General features: G+C 40.4%; 1 protein-coding gene across 2 annotated transcripts in view; it reads right to left on the bottom strand.

Moving 5' to 3' along the window:
* golph3 (golgi phosphoprotein 3) overlaps positions 1 to 22522 on the bottom strand; it is a 45634-nt gene that overhangs the window by 5597 nt on the left and 17515 nt on the right. For both annotated transcript variants that reach the window (XM_034169744.1, XM_034169743.1), the window contains one exon: positions 4958 to 5072. In XM_034169744.1, the coding sequence (XP_034025635.1) occupies positions 4958 to 5072 (115 nt within the window). The remainder of the gene's footprint in view (positions 1 to 4957; positions 5073 to 22522) is intronic.

The raw sequence follows: 22522 nt of genomic DNA, 5'->3' as shown, positions 1-22522 counted from the left end.
TTCAGTGTGTGAAAAAACACATTACATCGTAGTAAAAAAAAAAACCACAACTCCTAATCCTACAATTTTCATGATATATTCACCAAACTCAAACTTGAGCTCATATATGGGTTACAACAAGTTTATATTATTTAGGCATAACATTTGATCACAGAAGAGATGCAGGGTTTTTTTTTTTTTTTTTTTTTACAACAAAATAGTTGCATTTTAACATTTCTGTAAGGCAATGCACGTATCATTCACGTTTAGTTCCTGTCAGCTGAATAAAGCAGCTGAAGCTGGAGGAATAGGTTTTAACTGCATTTCTGGTCAAATTAAAGTGCTAACCACTAAGTCACTGTGCTGCCCTGATAAGGAACATATTTTCTAAATAGAATGTACTTTATTTTTGACTCAAGACACATTCATGAAAGTGCCCATATCACGATGGCTTAAGCCCCGGTCCCACCAAATAATAAACAGTGAATAATGAGCCATGCAACATGTTTTTTTTGGTACGAGACCAGTTAATTTAACAATCGTGGGAGAATAGAGGCTCTTAGAGTCAGAATATTCGGCTAAAGAAACTCATCTCCAAGCGTGGTGCTAATTTCAAGAAGTTCAAAATTTAGCAACAACAACGTGGGGCAGTTTGCGTACGAGGTACCACGAAGACAAATGAGGATTTTAGAGGCATGTGTGTGGCGAGGACGAGGCTGTTAAAAGCCCATTATCCAAGCACTGGCGGCTATGAGGACAGGATGGACGATTTTGGACATGCTATTTTGGCCCAGCCCTCTTGCGCACTACAATTCCACCTGCTTAGTGTAATTATTATAATTATTTTGTAGCAGATTACTCATTTTCTGTCAGAGCTTGGATGTTGAAAACACCTCTAATTGCACAGAGGACTGTTTCATCTGGTCCCTTTTTATCCTCCTCTCCTGCTCCATGAGGAACGTATTTGGAACAGCTTAAAAGGTAAGTATTTATAATGTTTTAATAGCCTGGTAAAACAGTTGCACGTTCATTCATTAGTAGCTGTAAAAGCATGGTTATGATAGATTTAACATCTTGTTATAATGGATCAGATGACCTCCGCTGTGTGCGCGCACGAACGTAATGACTGGCACTTAAGACAAGCATTTACGCAAAACGTCAGCTCGCAAAAGAGTGATTTTGCAGTCAATAACGGATGAACACAAAGTTAAAAGTTGGATCACAGTGTCAAAAGTGCTGTGTGTTTAAAGCCGAGGAAGAAATAAAGCCAACGAAGCCGCAGATGGAAAGGAAGCCAGCAAGGATGAGGCGACTGTCCAGGAATGCAGAAAGAGAGTGCGCAAAAGAGCGATTTTGCAGACATTACCGGACAAACACAAAGTTAAAAGTTGGATCACGGTGACTGTAAAATCACGGAAGAAATAAAGCCAGCGAGAAGAAGCACAGAGGCAACTAACAGCACAGGAACCCTACCATCGACATTAACGCTTGTCCGACTGTCCGGGACAAGTGTAAAATGTGATCGGAAAAGTAATAGCTCTAAATCGTTGTCCGACCGGACAAGTGGCTTTTTTTTTCTTTTTTTTGGTTTAAAACGTTCAAATTCGTTTTTTTCATCGCTCGAAACCAAAATGACTGCCGCCTTTTTCTTATTTACATCACGTCTTGTCTAGCATCTCACGAGAAAGCATCTTCGGTTTTTACCGCCAATCTCCACGCAGCGGACAATCTGAAAATATGCTATCACAGGGCTCTCCCAGACAGTGGAACAACGGCGCCGCGCCACAGTGTTCCGACATCGCCGTCACACTCTGCTCTGCTATCAGGTACTTTTCTAAAATCCAGCCAGGTTGTTTGTGCTGAACTGCCCACTCCCCCCTCCGCCGGCAGAGAGCCGAGCAGTGCTGCAGCTCGGGGACAGAGGGATATATATATATATATATATAGATAGATAGATATATAGATATATATATATAGAGAGAGAGAGAAGGGGGGAAGGAGGAGGAAAAAGTGTTATTAGATGTAAAAAAGCAGCGAAACAATTTTAATAAACAATCATCTTCACCACACACCCTAGGTGAAACAGTAAAGTGTGAAAAACTGATTCAGAAAGTTTTTCATCCAGGATTCATCTTTAAAAAAGCAGATTTACTCCTTACTTCTTCCAGAATTATTTTTTTCATTTTCTTTTTATTATTGTTGTTTAAGCACCAATGACACCAGATCAAATTACTTGTATGTGAGAACTTACTTGGCAATAAATTTGATTCTGATTTGACAATCAAATCAGTCCAGATTTAGCTCTTGTTCAAACAAGACAATTAGGGTTTTTATTGTATACATACACACACATATATACATATATATATATACACACACACATACATACACACACACGAGGTGTATTAGATAAGAAACCGACACTTATTTTTGTTTTTAACTATATGGATTGAATGAGGTGCGATTACACCAATCATGCTTGAACCCTCGTGCGCATGCGTGAGTTTTTTCACGCGTGTCGGTGACGTCATTTCCCTGTGGGCAGGCCTTGAGTGAGATGTGGTCCAGCCCTCTCAGCTGAATTCCTTTGTTTCACACGCTGCTCGAGGCGGCGCGCATTGCTTTATCAAAATTTTTTCTGGACCTGTGAGGAATATCCGAGTGGACACTATTCGAGAAATTTAGCTGGTTTTCGGTGAAAAGTTTAACGGCTGATGAGAGATTATGGGGTGTTTCTGTTGGTGTAAGGACTTCCCACGGAGCGCGACGTCGCGCAGCGCTTCCAGGCGCCGTTGTCGGCCTGTTTCGACCTGAAAACATCCTAATTTAAGGCTTAATTCACCCAGGACGTCGTGAGAGAACAGAGAAGATTCAGAAGAGGCCGGCATGAGGACTTTATGCGGACATTCCACTGTTTAAGGACATTTTTTTAATGAAAGACGTGCGCGCAAATTCGCCGAGTCGTTTCCGTGACAACTCGGCGAATCTGTGTGCGCCGCGACAGGAAAAACACCTCCGTGTTGAAAACCATTTGTAAAATTCCGGCGGCTTTTGATGGCTTTCAACAAGTGAGTAACTGAGAAATTGTTTAACAGTTGGGCATGTTCCAACTTGCTCGTTAAGGTTTCCAACGGAGGTGTTTTTCCTGTCGCGACCCCCCGCGGTTGGGTCCGGCCCGACATGCGACTCTGCCCGCACGTTCTTTCATTACAAGATGTCCGTTAACAATGGAATGTCCGAATAAACTCCTCATTCCGACTTCTTCTGAAAGTTCTCTGACGACTTCCTGGGTCAACAGAGCCTGAAATGTGGAAGTTTTCAACTTGAAACGGCGAGACGCTGCCGCCTCGAAGCGCAGATCGCCGTCAGGCACCGTGCCGTCCTTAAAGCGACACTACCAGACCAAAATCTCTCATAAGTCGTTAAAATTTTTACCGAAAACCAGCTGAATTTATCAAATGGTGTCCACTCAGTTGTACCTTACAGTTTTTAATAAATTTTGATCAAACAAAGCAGCAGTCTCTGAGCCATTCCTAAACAATGAAAAAAATCGACGAGAGGGTGGGCCACTCCTCACTCAAAGACTGCCCACAGGCGAATGTCAAAACTTGACAGTTTCCGTATCACTTCGTAATAACGCGTGACAGTTTGGGTTCCAAGAACCATCACAGGAACCACTACAAATGTTGTCACGTTCTATTAAGGATCACTACTCATCAAGACGGATCAATACGCTCAGTTGCGACTTCCATGACGTGAGACGAAATGAGGGTGGTGTGTGACATTCGTGGAAGATTTGCAAAAACATGTTCCACGAATGTCAAGAATATCACGCACCAACACGCACTATTAAGAAACCTATTCAGATGCGTTAAGTTACGTTAAGAATGTCAGGAATGTGTCATGAATGACAGAAAAATGACATTCATAACGCATCTTGCTCATGTGTAAATGCACCAGAAGACACGTAGGTACTGGATTTGACATTTGGACAGACGAAGGAAGACAAGCAGAGATGGTGGTGGAATGAAGAATTACAAGACGGTAGGATGAGTTAGAAAGATGGCAAAAATAATTAGAATAGTCACAAAGATAAAGTAGGAGCGTAAAGAAACAGCATAAAGTGAAAACAGGTAGAAAACCCTACAGAGGAGTAGTATCATGAGCTGTACACGAAGTTAAACACTAAATAATAATAAAAGGACTTGGTCAACAGGATAACTGTGCTGGAACAAATATCTAGCAGTTATTTGTGTTAAATGATGTATATGTAAACATGTTAGCAAGTGACCCCATTGAGAAGGTGGAGGGGAAAATTTGAGAAGCAAATGAGCAGAAACAAAGAGAGGGAGGTTAGAAGATGTAGAGGAAGTTAATCAAGAAGTATGACATTAGTACAGATGAAGTGAGAACATGACACTTCCTGTGGCACTCAGACTATTCAGTGTTTACAAGTTTATATCAGTTTTTTTGTTTGTGTTTTTTTTTGGGGGGGGGGGGGGGTGCTTTCTTGACCATGTAATTCAGTTATTTTTGGTTGAACCATTTCATATTGACACACCAAGCTTTCTAACAACATCTGGTTTTCTGTCACCAAGGCCATGAGCTAGATTATGGGTTACTAGGTTTAGTCTGCTGCAGCTTTTAACATTCCAGCTTCATTGATGCACAGCAATTTCCTAGTACCTGCTGATGCTAAATTTGGCTAACTTAGTGTCGAAGTATTAGCAGATAAGGTGACTCTGCTACAGAGTCTTGTCCAGAAGGTAGAGGATCTTGTTGCCATAATCACACAGTTACAGGTTACAGGCTGTAGCCTAGCATGCCTGTTAGCATTAGCTTGGTCTTATCAGCAGTAATGGCAATGTGTATTCTTGACGAACAATTTAAAAATGCACATGACAAAGTTGTTGCCGAGTTCACAGTCCCATCTCTCAACCACAAATGGGTTTTCAGGTAATGAATAAATTAAGCTCACCACTGAGAAGCTCAATCCAGCTTTGTACAGTCTCCTGTGGTTGTGTATCTTTGATGTGTTTCAGGGCTTCATCCAAAAGAACATCACCAGTTGGAGCATCAGATTTACAAATCACCTGGAGATTAAATCAGACAGCAGCCGTTTACAATGTATAAATATCAGAGGACACAGTCTTACAAGAAGATACTGCCATGAAGAGGCAGTGTTTCTCCAAGGCCTTAAAGTAGACCCGCATTGAAATAAATGCAGTCAGATCTTTGGACCAAAAAAATGACATATTTACACATAAGATCCTTCTGAATGTAGTAAAGTAAATCTGCAAGCCCAGATCTGTCATTCAACGGAGAAATCTTCATTTAAAAATGACAAGTTTACAGCTAAAATTTAGCCCTCCGCAAAACTGTCATCACATCCGGGACGCTGCCGAGACGTCAGGGAAAAGACCCTATCCCAGCATGCTTTGCGCGTGCCAACTGTAATTTGTGGATTTACGTCAGTTTGCATCTGCACCTTTTTCTTGTCTTATACGGAACGATCTACTTTTTTTAAAACTTCATACTGTCTTGCAGCACATTTGGTGAATACACATTTTTTTTATTTGTGCTTGAAAATTATTTTGGGGGACTTTTTCATACGCCCGTTTGATTGAGTGGTGTCGCATTGAAAATCTACTGCTTTTCGCCTCCGGTGTTACCGTTGCGGGGTACGGAGGAGAGACCCGCAAAGAATCCAAGTCATTAAAAAGATATAAGCCTCTCTCAGTGGCCACGGAGCTCTGCGGCTCCGATTACCAAGACGTGCGGCGCTGCGGAATGTCTGTCCTTGCAGCAACAGGTGTTACCGGCCGCTCCGCATCAAAACAGCGAGGGTAGTCTCTGGACTTTTGCCAAGTTGGCTGCACTTCCATTCAGTAGACAGGAACGTGGTGCCGGCTGCACAGCAGACACGGGGACATGCGAGTGGCCCGCTTCATGCGTTTACCAACCACGCAGACTCAGTAAGCGCAGCGGAGTCAGAGAGCGAGGCGTCGGGGAAGAACGTTGCCCGCTGTCGATGTCGCCGCTGATCTGAGTATGCAGAGCTGTATCTCACATTCATTGCAGCTTACTTTTGGATGCTGAAACCAGGACGTGTATAACAGTAACATTACTAACAGATAAAATTGATTTCAATGCGGGATCGGACTGAAGGCGGGAGCGCTCCGTCTGCTGGACGTCACTGCAATGACCCGGATGTACAAACAGTTTTCGCTGAGGGCCGAATTTTAGCTGCAAATTTGTCATTTTTAAATGAAGATTTCGCCGCTGAATTACAAATTTGGGCTTGCAGATTTACTTTACAGCATTCATAAGGGTCTTACAAATACATATCAGCTATTTCTTTCTGAGATCTGACCACATTTATTTCAATGCAGGTGTACTTTAACAAGAGTCCTCAGGAGATGATATATCCACCCCCGACAAATCAGTAATCCAAAGTGTCAGGGGGAATCACCCAAGTACACCTTTATGCTAAATATGAATGAAATTAGTCAAGTGGTTCTTGAAATATTGCGCCAACAAGTGAAAACTGGTGGACAGACATGCTGATTGCTATACCACCCCATATTTCATATTGGGGATAAGAATGACCATCCTTTCAGAGAGTCATTTAGCAGTGAATATTAAATGATGCACTGTCTTACTTTGTAGCAGGGAATCATTTTGATTCTGAAGTTTGGACATATGAAACTACATGTAATGTGGTATTGCATCAGGAAGGGCGTCCGGTGAAAACTTGTGCCAAATCGACATGCAAATCCACCTCGGATCAGCGACTCAGAATGCAAACAAGGGAGCAGCTGAAGGGACTTACTTACAGTCAAGTCTGAGAGCATGCGCTGGTGCTGGGCTTCGCTGCATCCACAGCACCACCTTGACTCCTGGATAGTAGCCACCCAGGCACACAACCAGTCCATTCCCACATCTTTAACATAACCATCAATCTGCCACAGCAAGGTAAAACGTGGGCATTCCCTTGGCCTTCTCCAGCTACTGGGGTCCTTGACACTTAGGCACTTGCGTGCTGGACCATGCACACAGAACAGGCCACATGGTCAAACTGTTGAAGTTGAGACTCCTCATCTTGGTCTCTCAGACATCCAGTCATCACCTTAGGTCACTGGTTGTTATAGTATAGTGGATGGGGCAAAATGCCACATGCGCTCACATCCACAACTGCGTGATAGTGGCTGGGAATACTCATAGCCATCCATAGTGGAGTCTGTCGGGATGTTCCTGGATAAAAATGCCTATGACTCATTATTAAAACAATGGGCCTTTCCTGCAATATATGGGTCAACAATCCATGCGTGGACAGCCTCGATGCAGGTTGTAAATAACAGTGTTGGGAATCAGACCTGTAGTTTTCACTCGAGTGCTCGGCTGTTTAAGAGCCATAGTCTGTAACTGTGAAATGATTCATAGAAGGGGGTGATACATCATGTTTCAGTAGGCCACTGAAGTTTTTTTTTTTTTTTTTTTAGGGGAAGATATAATTACATTTTTTATCCAAAGATCCCTTCGGGCGGGAAATTACGTCCCTTTTTAGGGTAGGCGTTAAAAGGGGCCAAAACAGTGACATAGTCAAAATGTGGATTTTGACCTTTGAATATCTTTGTGTGCCCTCAGTAAGCCTCACTGATCTTATGGTACATGAATGTATGGATGGAGTTCTCCCATTTAGCGTTATATTTTTCAAGGCTAACTGAGGGCGCCGCCTATAGGAGGCACTTCAAGTCACAACTTTTCGCATTTGGGGCTACATTTGGGACCCTCCCAGGGCCTGCGCCCTGAATAAGCCTTGCTCATTTATGCATATCTGGATACACTGAGACAAGTTCTTTCCAAATTTGCATAAATGGCATTTTGCCTCATTAACCCACAAGGCTAATGAGGCAAAAAGCCTTCCTGATATCTTTATCCTGAATAGCAGAGATACAGAGGAACATAATAAAACAAGTTTCACTGAAATCCATAGGGGGTGCACCGAGATATGGCCAAATGAAAATCGCCAAATATCTTGTTCTTAACATAAAGTGCGCCACCTATGCAAAAGCACCCCAACTAAGCCACCACCGTAGAGCACTAGACACAGAAAGTACGCAGTTTTTAAGCAAGTCTACACAACACTACTGTACACCAAGCCTCCGCAATTCCACACAATCCTACACCAGGGCAAAAAAGGTCCACGTCACCTCCTCACGGACGACTCGCACTCGCCATCACAGCTGCAGCTTTCTTTCACCTCCAAGTTCTCTCAAGATTGTGGCTAAATAAATAAAGTCCATTAACTCCTGCTCACGGACTGATTGCCAGCAAGAGGACATGTCCATGTCCACTTTTCATGGACAGATCACCAGCGAGGGACATGTCCACATCCAGTATAACTCCTCACAAATGGATGACCAGCAAGAGGACATGTCCACTGTCCACTTCTCATGTAAACAACACTCACTCTGCTGGCTGCCACTCACTTTCACCTTCTTAAGTTCTCTCTTGATTGTGGCAAGTTAAGTCCTTTAAGTCCTAGAAATAGTGTATTCTGACTTTTTCCAATGTATCAAATCCATCTGCGTGTCTAGGCAAATCTGTAACGTCATGGAGCCAAGCTTCTCCCCTCTGTGTGCAAGGTTTTTTTTTCTTTCTACGCACAACTACGCAGCTGTGGTGAGGCAGCAGCTTGTATCCCACTGTTTGTCTGGAAACGTGAGTGCCATTTCCTTTCATGTACCATTTTGAGAATGGAGCGCATTTCCACAATGCCAAAAAAAGTTGGCAGCAGTGGACTGTGCGAGGCAGAAAAATAGCAGCGAGGGCTCCATACGTGGCATTAAGCAACCATATACAACTGTAAGCAAGACCAGGAAAGCAACCATGCACCCTAGTACCAGCCTACACAGAGACTATACCAAATCTGCACAATTTTCCAGGGTACTCCATACGCATCACAACGCAACTGTATGCAAGCCTGGTGTGAAACAAGCTTTAGTGACGCTGAAACTGACTGAGCTTGGTCTTTGGGTGTTCTTTAATTTGAAAGATTCTTTAATCAAAGTGAGATTAACGGCCAAATATAACGCATTTTTTGTTGTTGGCATTTAAAAAAAAAAAAATCACATGCGGCTGTGTTGATCCAGTAAGGCAGTCTTACTTCCTGTTAAACTGCTGCAGCAGTCACTTCTGTAGTTCCTAGCACCTCAGTCTTGGAGACAAACAATACAATTCTGAAAGGTGCATTTCACATTAAAGAACTCCCAGGTGGCTCACTTGAATTAAAAGTAGTATGCCCATTGTGTAAAACGGAATTAAAACCTCATTGAAGCACGTCGCGCTTGAGCGACCACCTACGAGCTAAGTACAGAAATGCAGCTAATGAAACTGATACTCACGGGCTCAGGCAAAGCAGTATTTTGGACAGTGACAATCACCAGTGGATGAAGCTACATTTAACAAGCTTCAGGGTCCGTATTCACGAAGCAGCCTAGGGCTAAAAATAGCTCCTAGTGACATTATTCTAAGAAATCTTAGAATTCCTTGAATTCTGAGACATTTCTTAGAATTTTCCCTTGGACAGATGAAAGTTGTCCACAAAGCACCTTAGGCCTTAAGAGAGCTCTTAAGGCACCAAACTGGTAAGAGTCAAGAGGAGAACTTAAGAGTGTCCTAAGCAGAGAATATGGCAGAAAAGACAGAGCAAGCAGAGATATTCTCCATATGTAGGATGACAATTATTTTCTGTTAATTTACTGTCTTAATGTATTTATAAAATGTTTAGGTTCTTGTTATCATATACACACTGAATATTATTATTATAATTATTATCATTATTATTGGTATTATTAATATGTTATTTTATTATTGACTGGTGGTTGGCTCTCACTGCGGTATTGCATCACTTCCTGTTCCGGAGCACAGCGGTGTTTTTCTGTATCTGTTAGCTGTTTAATCTGCGCAGTTAGATTGATCTAGTTATCTAGATTACGATTTGTTTCCCAGTGTAATCTTTACGTGCCTTAACTAAAGCACTCATTCTGCTGAATCACCTCTAAATTATTTACACATTATCACTTTGCGTGTTTTTAGGAATCCGCTAGCTTAGCGTAGCTACTAGCTCTTAGCCGATTTAGCATGGCGGCTTCTCCTGTCTCTCCCGCACTTTTCTGCTCTGGGTGTGAAATGTTTAGTTATTCCTCGGCCTCCTTTAGCAGTAATGGTACTTGTAATAAGTGTAGCTTATTCGTAGCTTTGGAGGCCAGGCTGGGCGAATTGGAGACTCGGCTCCGCACCGTGGAAAATTCTACAGCTAGCCAGGCCCCTGTAGTCGGTGCAGACCAAGGTAGCTTAGCCGCCGTTAGTTCCCCCCTGGCAGATCCCGAGCAGCCGGGAAAGCAGGCTGACTGGGTGACTGTGAGGAGGAAGCGTAGCCCTAAACAGAAGCCCCGTGTACACCGCCAACCCGTTCACATCTCTAACCGTTTTTCCCCACTCGACGACACACCCGCCGAGGATCAAACTCTGGTTATTGGCGACTCTGTTTTGAGAAATGTGAAGTTAGCGACACCAGCAACCATAGTCAATTGTCTTCCGGGGGCCAGAGCAGGCGACATTGAAGGAAATTTGAAACTGCTGGTTAAGGCTAAGCGTAAATTTGGTAAGATTGTAATTCACGTCGGCAGTAATGACACCCGGTTACGCCAATCGGAGGTCACTAAAATTAACATTAAATCGGTGTGTAACTTTGCAAAAACAATGTCGGACTCTGTAGTTTTCTCTGGGCCCCTCCCCAATCAGACCGGGAGTGACATGTTTAGCCGCATGTTCTCCTTGAATTGCTGGCTGTCTGAGTGGTGTCCAAAAAATGAGGTGGGCTTCATAGATAATTGGCAAAGCTTCTGGGGAAAACCTGGTCTTGTTAGGAGAGACGGCATCCATCCCACTTTGGATGGAGCAGCTCTCATTTCTAGAAATCTGGCTAATTTTCTTAAATCCTCCAAACCGTGACTATCCAGGGTTGGGACCAGGAAGCAGAGTTGTAGTCTTACACACCTCTCTGCAGCTTCTCTCCCCCTGCCATCCCCTCATTACCCCATCCCCGTAGAGACGGTGCCTGCTCCCAGACTACCAATAACCAGCAAAAATCTATTTAAGCATAAAAATTCAAAAAGAAAAAATAATATAGCACCTTCAACTGCACCACAGACTAAAACAGTTAAATGTGGTCTATTAAACATTAGGTCTCTCTCTTCTAAGTCCCTGTTGGTAAATGATATAATAATGATCAACATATTGATTTATTCTGCCTAACAGAAACCTGTTACAGCAGGATGAATATGTTAGTTTAAATGAGTCAACACCCCCGAGTCACACTAACTGTCAGAATGCTCGTAGCACGGCCGGGGCGGTGGATTAGCAGCAATCTTCCATTCCAGCTTATTAATTAATCAAAAACCCAGACAGAGCTTTAATTCATTTGAAAGCTTGTCTCTTAGTCTTGTCCATCCAAATTGGAAGTCCCAAAAACCAGTTTTATTTGTTATTATCTATCGTCCACCTGGTCGTTACTGTGAGTTTCTCTGTGAATTTTCAGACCTTTTGTCTGACTTAGTGCTTAGCTCAGATAAGATAATTATAGTGGGCGATTTTAACATCCACACAGATGCTGAGAATGACAGCCTCAACACTGCATTTAATCTATTATTAGACTCTATTGGCTTTGCTCAAAAAGTAAATGAGTCCACCCCCACTTTAATCATATCTTAGATCTTGTTCTGACTTATGGTATGGAAATAGAAGACTTACAGTATTCCCTGAAAACTCCCTTCTGTCTGATCATTTTTTAATAACATTACATTTACTCTGATGGACTACCCAGCAGTAGGGAATAAGTTCATTACACTAGAAGTCTTTCAGAAAGCGCTGTAACTAGGTTTAAGGATATGATTCCTTCTTTATGTTCTCTAATGCCATATAACAACACAGTGCAGAGTAGCTACCTAAACTCTGTAAGGGAGATAGAGTATCTCGTCAATAGTTTTACATCCTCATTGAAGACAACTTTGGATGCTGTAGCTCCTCTGAAAAAGAGAGCTTAAATCAGAAGTGTCTGACTCCATGGTATAACTCTCAAACTCGTAGCTTAAAGCAGATAACCCGTAAGTTGGAGAGGAAATGGCGTCTCACTAATTAGAAGATCTTCACTTAGCTGGAAAAAGAGTCTGTTGCTCTATAAAAAAGCCCTCCGTAAAGCTAGGACATCTTTCTACTCATCACTAATTGAAGAAAATAAGAACAACCCCAGGTTTCTTTTCAGCACTGTAGCCAGGCTGACAAAGAGTCAGAGCTCTATTGAGCTGAGTATTCCATTATCTTTAACTAGTAATGAGTTCATGACTTTCTTTGCTAACAAATTTTAACTATTAGAGAAAAAATTACTCATAACCATCCCAAAGACGTATCGTTATCTTTGGCTGCTTTCAGTGATGCCGGTATTTGGTTAGACTCTTTCTCTCCGATTGTTCTGTCTGAGTTATTTTCATTAGTTACTTCATCCAAACCATCAACATGTTTATTAGACCCCATTCCTACCAGGCTGCTCAAGGAAGCCCTACCATTATTTAATGCTTCGATCTTAAATATGATCAATCTATCTTTGTTAGTTGGCTATGTACCACAGGCTTTTAAGGTGGCAGTAATTAAACCATTACTTAAAAGCCATCACTTGACCCAGCTATCTTAGCTAATTATAGGCCAATCTCCAACCTTCCTTTTTCTCTCAAAAATTCTTGAAAGGGTAGTTGTAAAACAGCTACTGATCATCTGCAGAGGAATGGTCTATTTGAAGAGTTTCAGTCAGGTTTTAGAATTCCATCATAGTACAGAAACAGCATTAGTGAAGGTTACAAATGATCTTCTATGGCCTCGGACAGTGGACTCATCTCTGTGCTTGTTCTGTTAGACCTCAGTGCTGCTTTTGATACTGTTGACCATAAAATTTTATTACAGAGATTAGAGCATGCCATAGGTATTAAAGGCACTGCGCTGCGGTGGTTTGAATCATATTTGTCTAATAGATTACAATTTGTTCATGTAAATGGGGAATCTTCTTCACAGACTAAAGTTAATTATGGAGTTCCACAAGGTTCTGTGCTAGGACCAATTTTATTCACTTTATATATGCTTCCCTTAGGCAGTATTATTAGACGGTATTGCTTAAATTTTCATTGTTACGCAGATGATACCCAGCTTTATCTATCCATGAAGCCAGAGGACACACACCAATTAGCTAAACTGCAGGATTGTCTTACAGACATAAAGACATGGATGACCTCTAATTTCCTGCTTTTAAACTCAGATAAAACTGAAGTTATTGTACTTGGCCCACAATCTTAGAAACATGGTGTCTAACCAGATCCCTTACTCTGGATGGCATTACCCTGACCTCTAGTAATACTGTGAGAAATCTTGGAGTCATTTTGATCAGGATATGTCATTCAATGTGCATATTAAACAATATGTAGGACTGCTTTTTTGCATTTACGCAATATCTCTAAAATCAGAAAGGTCTTGTCTCAGAGTGATGCTGAAAAACTAATTCATGCATTTATTTCCTCTAGGCTGGACTATTGTAATTCATTATTATCAGGTTGTCCTAAAAGTTCCCTAAAAAGCCTTCAGTTAATTCAAAATGCTGCAGCTAGAGTGCTGACGGGGACTAGAAGGAGAGAGCATATCTCACCCATATTGGCCTCTCTTCATTGGCTTCCTGTTAATTCTAGAATAGAATTTAAAATTCTTCTTCTTACTTATAAGGTTTTGAATAATCAGGTCCCATCTTATCTTAGGGACCTCGTAGTACCATATCACCCCAATAGAGCGCTTCGCTCTCAGACTGCAGGCTTACTTGTAGTTCCTAGGGTTTGTAAGAGTAGAATGGGAGGCAGAGCCTTCAGCTTTCAGGCTCCTCTCCTGTGGAACCAGCTCCCAATTCAGATCAGGGAGACAGACACCCTCTCTACTTTTAAGATTAGGCTTAAAACTTTCCTTTTTGCTAAAGCTTATAGTTAGGGCTGGATCAGGTGACCCTGAACCATCCCTTAGTTATGCTGCTATAGACGTAGACTGCTGGGGGGTTCCCATGATGCACTGTTTCTTTCTCTTTTTGCTCTGTATGCACCACTCTGCATTTAATCATTAGTGATCGATCTCTGCTCCCCTCCACAGCATATCTTTTTCCTGGTTCTCTCCCTCAGCCCCAACCAGTCCCAGCAGAAGACTGCCCCTCCCTGAGCCTGGTTCTGCTGGAGGTTTCTTCCTGTTAAAAGGGAGTTTTTCCTTCCCACTGTAGCCAAGTGCTTGCTCACAGGGGGTCGTTTTGACCGTTGGGGTTTTACATCATTATTGTATGGCCTTGCCTTACAATATAAGGCGCCTTGGGGCAACTGTTTGTTGTGATTTGGCGCTATATAAAAAAAAAATTGATTGATTGAATTGATTATTACATCTATTTTCTCATATGATTTTTAAATGTGCCGCAATGGAAATAAGCATTTTTCACTTTCTTCTGTCATGCATGTATTTTTAATGCATGTACAATTATATTATGTACTTACAATGACTTTACTAAAACTCACACATGCACGCACGCTTTTAATATATAGATGTTTGGCATGTGAATGAGGTACGTTCAAACATTTTCAAGCTGTGGAACAATTCATTTAATTTTGCTGAGTTTATCATCATAAAGCTATCCTCACGATTACACGTCTTAATGCAGTTCAGGTTATATGATTGGTTGATTTCACTGTCCATTCATGACTAGGAGTGTGGGGCGCATTTGTTTTTTTTTAAATTCTCACCCCCTTTCACTGACAACCAATCACAGCTCTTAGAGGACTGTGTCATACGTAGCAATGGGGTCAACCACGCCTCCTCACAAAGATAGGAGTTTCTGTCCCCTCCTTGCTGTCAGACACCTGCTGGCTCATTCTTAGGATAAGATTCCTTGTCAGGAAATTTTAGGCCAAGTTAGAAGGTCTGAGAGGGCTTGGGTTGCCTTGCGGACACAGGCCCAGGCATGCACTCAGAGCTAAATCTAATCTCCATCAGCCCAGAAGCACCACAGCCTTTCTGACCCATGCAGAAGCTTCAGACAGCATGTATGTGTAAGTTTTCAACTGAACTCTACAGTTAATGGAGAAATGGTGCATTTCAGTTTCTTATGCACTTTTATAATATGGAGTACATTTTGTGCATGTCCTTCTATTGTAGCATTTCTTTAACTTAAAGGCAAGCTATATTTATCAAGTTGACATTACCTCATACTCACTGCACTTATTTTGATTTACAATAATTAAATCATAAGGAGTTAAGCTCCCTGTGACCCTTAGTTGGAGTAAGCAGTTCAATATGAGTGAGTGAGTTAAGTTCATTAAATAACTTTCTTTGCATTCATTTGATTCCCAGCCAGAATACACTGGTAAGAATTCATTTATCTTCTTAATATGAGCTTTAAGAGTTGTGAAATGCAAAATAATACAAACTGAATTGTGTGATTAAAAACATGCAAATAACTATTAAAATTCAGCAATTAATCTCAATTAAGAATAAATAAATTTTTGCCAGGCCCAGTAGTGAAAAGTAGTTTGTTTTTAAGTATCAATGAGCAAGCTTTGCAGGACTGTAGTAGGATCACATAAACAATAGGCACATCACTTAGCTATAATAATAATAATAATAATAATAATAACAACTAGCATATTGCCGGAGGTAATAAATTATGCAAAGCTTGTAGGCCTATATAGAGTTGGAATGGTGTGTGATTCCAGAATGTTTTTAGGACTGTAGCTTCTTGTTATCATATACCCACTATTATTTTAAATTTTATTTTGTCATTTGATTTTTCAGTAATGAAAGTGGACCATGGAGAAAAAAAAAAAAAAAAAAAAAAAAACTAAAAATTTTAGGGAAAGGTCAAAGGCCTGAAACCCCTGGTGGAGGGTCTGGTGGTTTTTCCCCCAGAAAAAAAAATTAGAGATCTCAGATGCATTCTGGTGCATTTTCAAGTCTATTTACCCACCAAAAAATGTAATTTTTTGTTGAGTCAGTCAATTTTTCCACCCCAGTCTTCTCACACAATTTGTATCATGCTACCAGCCTATAATCCAAAAAAACATACATTGCGGTTCAGAAACGTACACTGTAAAACAAATGACAACTCAAAGAACATAAAAATAATAATTCTCAGTATCAATTCAAAAGGAACAATAGCAGTATTTATGGCACATTAATGCATCAACTTGTTCAATCGTCACTTCTCAGTTTTCCGAGTCTTTGAGCTATTGATACAAATCAGTTTCCAAATTCTTGGCCACCTTAAAATCCTGACAAATGCGTTATTACTTCAAAATGTACAGTAATCAGAAATTAATCTTGCAGTTAAAAAGCTTTTCTTACATTAGAAAACCTGTAATTAAAACAGATTTAATAAAAAAAAAAATCTTTAGACATCTTTGATGTTCATCTGTATATTAAAACCATAACCTATCTGCTGCTGCTGAAATAATTTCTTGATTATTATAAAATACCTTTGGCATTTATTTTTAGACAAATAAAATAGCATGAGAATTAATGTGTACATGTAGTAATGGTAGATTAATTCATTCGTTCAGTAAATGGTTAAATTTTTCTGATGTGGGACAAGAAATATTTTTCTTAAAATAAAGAAATATGAAACAGCACTGTGCTATTTTCTTTGATCACTTGATAGTTAAAAAGATTAAATAAAAAAAATCTTAAGTTCTTTAAACTTGAGACTTTTCTTGTAGTTATGGAAGTAACTTAAAAACCATGTAGCTTTATTTGGTAAAAAAAAAAAAAAAAAAAAAAAAAGTAGGTCGAACACTCAGCTCGACAGTGACTGATTCAATATCCTGCAGCTAAAAGCTAATTTAGCTGATAAACTTCAGCAGCGCACTAATGTCACGTATTATTTTCCACTAACTCACCTCTCACAAAATTTTTGTCCGTTGCTTAAGCTCAATCTTGTGACTCGCAGACTAAGAGTTAAACTCTCATATGAATGCTAACGGTGTCAGCATTTTTAGCAGTTGGGAGATTCACCCGTTAGCGCCACTTAATGTATGATTACTGGAGGAAACACGCAGCTCATAGCTTTTAACATCAACAAGTAAACCGGTTGGGAGAACCACTGCGCAGTTCCCAAAAATATGACTTAATAAACTCCCAAGCCCAAAATAAAATAACCCTTCTTCAATGGAAATTACTGGCAGCTTGCAAACAACACAGTGGATTACCGCCACCAACTGTTTGGGCATGTAACTGAATGAATAGATTCTGACATATGTTGTCAAAAATAACCCAAAAACGTTCACCACGAGTAAAAACCCAGATTTCCAGTAATGTCCGGAAAACTGTCATCACTGACTTAAGTGGACCACAATGGAAATAAGTGTTTTCACTTTGTGTCATCCATGCATTTTTAATGTATTTATTATGTATTATATGCACTTACATTGAACTTAATAAATAAAATCTGTTATAAAAGTTAATGTTGTTAATGCTCTGTCAAATATCTTTACCATTATAATTGTCTTAGTAATTGATTGAACAATGCCATGGAAGAGGAAGTATACAAAGAGCACAGATGAGATTGATGAGGAAATTGATTGATAAGGGTGTAACGATACATGTATCTGTATTGAAATGTTTTGGTACGGGATGTTCGGTTTGGAACAGAGCTGTGCACGAGTGAGTTCGCGTTGCATGTGTTTACATTCAGTGTTGCCAACTTGGCGACTTTCTTGCTAAATCTGGCGACTTTCTAAACCCTCGACTTATTTTCTCAAAAGTGACTAGCGACAAATCTAGCTACTTTTCCTGGCGTTCCTGGAGACTTTTCTGATGTTTGGCGACTGAAAGTGAAAGTCTCTGTTGTCATCAAGTGGCAGCGGGTCTCCCCCTATATCTACAATCCTCCTCACTCGGGCTCTCTCAGCCTACTGACCTCGTTTGCTGCACTGTAATTAAATAGGTCCCAAACTTTGAGAAGCCCTGACCTTGAGAAGTTATTTTATTTTAATAAGTGATGGCCAATTTTAATGGCAAAATAAATAAACAAACCAAGAATCAAGTTTATTTGTGGTTCTAAATATTTTTAAGGTGGTTTACCCACTTTTTTGCCTCTCCCACAATGGTTTTGTTTTCAAAACTTTAAAAAGATATATTAAACATTAAACAAATAGTTAACAGAAAGAGATAGAAAATAAAATAAACTGTACAACAGCAAAGAGATTTTTTTTTAAATACATTTTAAAAACTCCTTACCATTGCTACACTTTACTTGTGGAAAGGTTTTGTTACAAGCCGTTTAGTAGGAATTTATTTTTTTTATAATATTTCATACATTTGTTGTTAATTTGAGAACATTTTATTTAGCTCATTACCAGGCAGCACTATGCAATTATTTGATTTTCCTGTTTGTATAATGTTACAATAAATTGTTGGTTTAAACAACAAGCAAATTTAGGTTTTGCATTTTTTTTCCCCATACTGTACCGAAAATGAACTGAACTGATTTTTGTGTATCATTACACCCTATTGATTGAACAATGCCAGGGAAGAGGAAGAGCACACATAGGAATGATGAGCCGAGACATTGTTTCATCAGTGCAAGATTGAGACTGGGATAGACTCTGAGATTGACTGTCTTATACTATCACATGATTTCACTGAATGGATTTTGGAACACATTTGGACTGTATATAAGGGGCATAAAAACTTAATGTACTTGTATTTGTCTTCAGACCTACACTCTGTATGACATCTACCTTTAACCCGTTTTGTATCACTGTGATTTTCTACTCACAAAAAAAAAAAAAAAAAAAATTTCAAAAGGTACTAATTCAACTTTTTTATAGAGGTGACTTAACGCCCTCTGCTGGAATAGTGGGCGACTCCATAATGCAGTGATTTTCAACCTTTTTGAGCCGCGACACCCTTTTTATATTTACAAAATCCTGCGGCACACCACCAACCAAAATAATATTATAATGCTATTACCTCTGGTTTTGCGCAAAACCCAAATATCATTATTATTATTATTAATAGAAAATCGATACAGAAAACACCGCATTTTGAAAATCCTCAAGCATTTTGCGCTCTGATCTCAAGTAGGGCTGTCACGATTAGGAATTTCTGGAGACGATTAATTATTGTCAGACAAATAACTGCGATTGACGAATATATTGTCTATTTTTTTCTTTTTTTTTCCCCTTCTTTATATTCTACTATTGTAGTATAATTTCACAACTCTGGAAGAACGTTTGGCTTCTATAAGTGGAGAAACTGGGAATGGTGCAACATTTTTATTTTTATCTTCATTTTACATACAGTCCCAACTTTTTCTGATTTGTGGTTGTTTCTGTTGCATTTCTGAAATTGTTTCTCCTCATCAGTCACATTTTGTGCTTAAACACTGCATTAAGCTCAAGATTGAACAAATAAATACCTTTGGAAAGTAACAGCTGTTAAAGTTCAGAGTTTTCTTTTTTTTGTTTGTTTTTTGTGGCTCAGTTCATTCATATATTCTCATTTTTTTAAATATGTTTTTAAAGATATTTGACCGTTTATTTCATCTCATGATCTCATAAATTCAGCATACGAAGCGCACATGGTGTGAACAGGACGGTAACGGCAGAATCACACCTTTAGAGAGAAGTAAAGGCAGCTTCACTTTTCCGTTTTGTTAACGTTCACTCGGGTTACAATCCTCTTTCTGCTCCGCGCTCGCTGCGCACTGAACGTGTCGCGCCTGCATTCAGGAATCTCCCTCACCCACCCCCTCCCTCGCTGTCTGCAGCCTGTTAACTCCACGTGCGCGCACACAGGCACAGACACACACACCGACAGCTCCGCATTTTAGACAGCTTTTGAAGACGGCAATGTTTTAATCGGCCGTCAGCCTCCTTGTTATTGTCCCGCCTTAAGACGAGAGCGAGGCTGCAGCACATTTGACGTCAGATTCTGAGTCGTTTTATGCTTTGTGGATAAAATATTTAATTCACAGTAATCGCGAATATGAAAAATAATCGAATATGAAAAATACCCACGGCACCCCTGACGATCGGTCACGGCACCCCGGTTGAGAATCACTGCCATAATGTAATTAGTAATGTCCATTGTTCAGTGAAGACCCTGCTGTCCTGTGCACCAACAGCATTTCCTGTTCTGTAATTTATGTCTGTAGCATGGCCCAAGCAGAGGGTCGCCCCTTTGAGTCTGGTCTGCTTGAGGTTTCTTCCTCAGAGGGAGTTTTTCCTTACCACTGCTGCTCTGGGGGTTAGGTAAGGTTAGACCTTACTTGTGTGAAGCACCTTGAGGTGATTTGGCGCTATATAAATGAAAATAAATTGAAAATTTGAAAAAAAAAATTCTGTTTTTAGATAATATCCATAGCTTCTCCAGAAATATCAGCCCTATCAACATTACATTTTGGTAGCATTCATCCTTGACTCAAAATACATAAGCATAGCAAATGGCAAATGTCAGCTGTCCAAAGTTTCTCCATGATCAAAGTTACATCTTTTTTTGCAGTCTGCTGCAAGCAGGTGCTTCTAATTTCAGAAAAGCAGAAACAGCGGAAGACCTCAAAAAGACTACAGTTTTCACTCATGGTAGCGGCAACATTTAACTTCACTCACTCATGGTAACGGGAACATGAGAGTTAAACTGACAAAACCAATTCACCTACAAAAACACAATAAATCAATAATATCAACAATGCTGTTAAACTAACATGAACCACAATAACATTTAAAACCCCAAAACCCCCCAATTCCAATGTCCATTGTGCTGCAATGGACATGGCAGCACAATGTCCCTTGTTGTTAAATATTATCCCAAATTTCTCCAGAAATATTAGTCCTAGGGCAGCACGGTGGTTTAGTGGTTAGCACTGTTGCCTCACAGTGAGAAGGTCGTGGGTTCAATTCCCGTGGCCTTTCTGTGTGGAGTTTGCATGTTCTCACCGTGTTTGCATGGGTTTCCTCCGGGTGCTCCGGTTTCCTCCCACATCCAAAGACATGCGGGTTAGGTGGATTGGACTCTTTAAATTGTCCATAGTGTGTGTGTGTGTGTCTGTGTTTGTTTGTCTGTTTGTGGCCCTGTGATGGATGGGCGTCCCGTCCTGGGTGTACCCCGCCTCACGCCCTATGACTGCTGGGATAGGCTCCAGCCCCCCGTGACCCATAACTGGATTAAGCGGTAGAAGATGAATGAATATTAGTCCTATCAACTTTCTGTTTTCGCAGCATTGAGCCTTGATGCAAAATACATAAGCATACAAACAGCAAATGCCAGCTCTTCCCGGTTTTTGCGTGATGAAAGCCATACACATGCACACAGAGGCTACTTAGCTATCATAATATAGATAAAAGAAGAAGAAATGTATTTTTAACAAGTATTTTAGAATTCTCCTTTCAAGTTGGTGCACTCGGAATCACAATAAGGCAAGATACTTTATTTCAGACACCAGGTCCATATTGAGAAAAAGCACTAAATAACTACAACATAAAGAACAAATATTAGATAACAGTCAGAATAATTAGCCTAATCACTACCAATAATGTTTATAGCTATTACTGATTTCAAGTTAAGATGCGATTGTTCAAATATTTCTCAAAGATAAAGGACCATCTGCCATCATGCATGTGACTGAATGTGGAGAATTCCTTTTTGACTGAGCCTAAAGGGCCTTTCACATTGAACACGTAAGGCCAATCCATCAATGCTTCCCAATCCGTCAGATACATTTTCAACGCATTGCGACGTCAGAGACTTCGCTTCGTACGCGGCAAGGAGCCGGAGTTTTCTACGTCACACTCTGGCTGTTACCACAACCTGAAAAAAGTTTAGCAATCGCCATCTTGAATCTGCATCGCCTGAACCACAAAAAAGCTTTAAAAAACAGCAGAAGAACAATTCTCCCATCACCCTGCTGGGAGAAGCTTTTTTTCAGCTACTTTTCGGAGTGACGCCGACCGAGGAAGGACTGACGACTTGGTGGGATATCGAGCGAACTGCGACAGCGGGCCAACCAGCACGGAGAAGCCGGCCTTCAGGCATCATCCACGGCCAGACCGAGGCAGGCAGCCGGGGGGATAGAGCAAACCCACTCAGTCCGAAATCACCCACTTTTTTGATATATGCGAAGTCCCAGTTTGCCCAACGGAGTTTAATTCTGCAGCTTTATCGAGGTGAGAATATTAAAATAAAATGTGACGTTTCTGTACTGCTGTGAAGGTTTAATGATCGGCTAATGTTAGCTTAGCCTTTTAGCACAGTTGATCTGAGTGAATGCTTTAATTTGGAAATGGTTCAGTCTTTTATTTTTACCAAATAAAGCTACAGCTTTGTTCAGAGACTACAAAAGCTCAACTTTAAATAACCTTTTTTTCGGGCTTTTTTTTTCTTTTTTTTTCCATCGGTTTTTTTTTTTCCTTTTTTTTAA

This window comes from Thalassophryne amazonica, chromosome 5 (genome assembly GCF_902500255.1).
Source record: "Thalassophryne amazonica chromosome 5, fThaAma1.1, whole genome shotgun sequence".
In the NCBI taxonomy this organism is placed as follows: domain Eukaryota; kingdom Metazoa; phylum Chordata; class Actinopteri; order Batrachoidiformes; family Batrachoididae; genus Thalassophryne; species Thalassophryne amazonica.
Note: the sequence above shows the minus strand (reverse complement) of the source record. Positions and strands in the feature narration are given on the sequence as shown.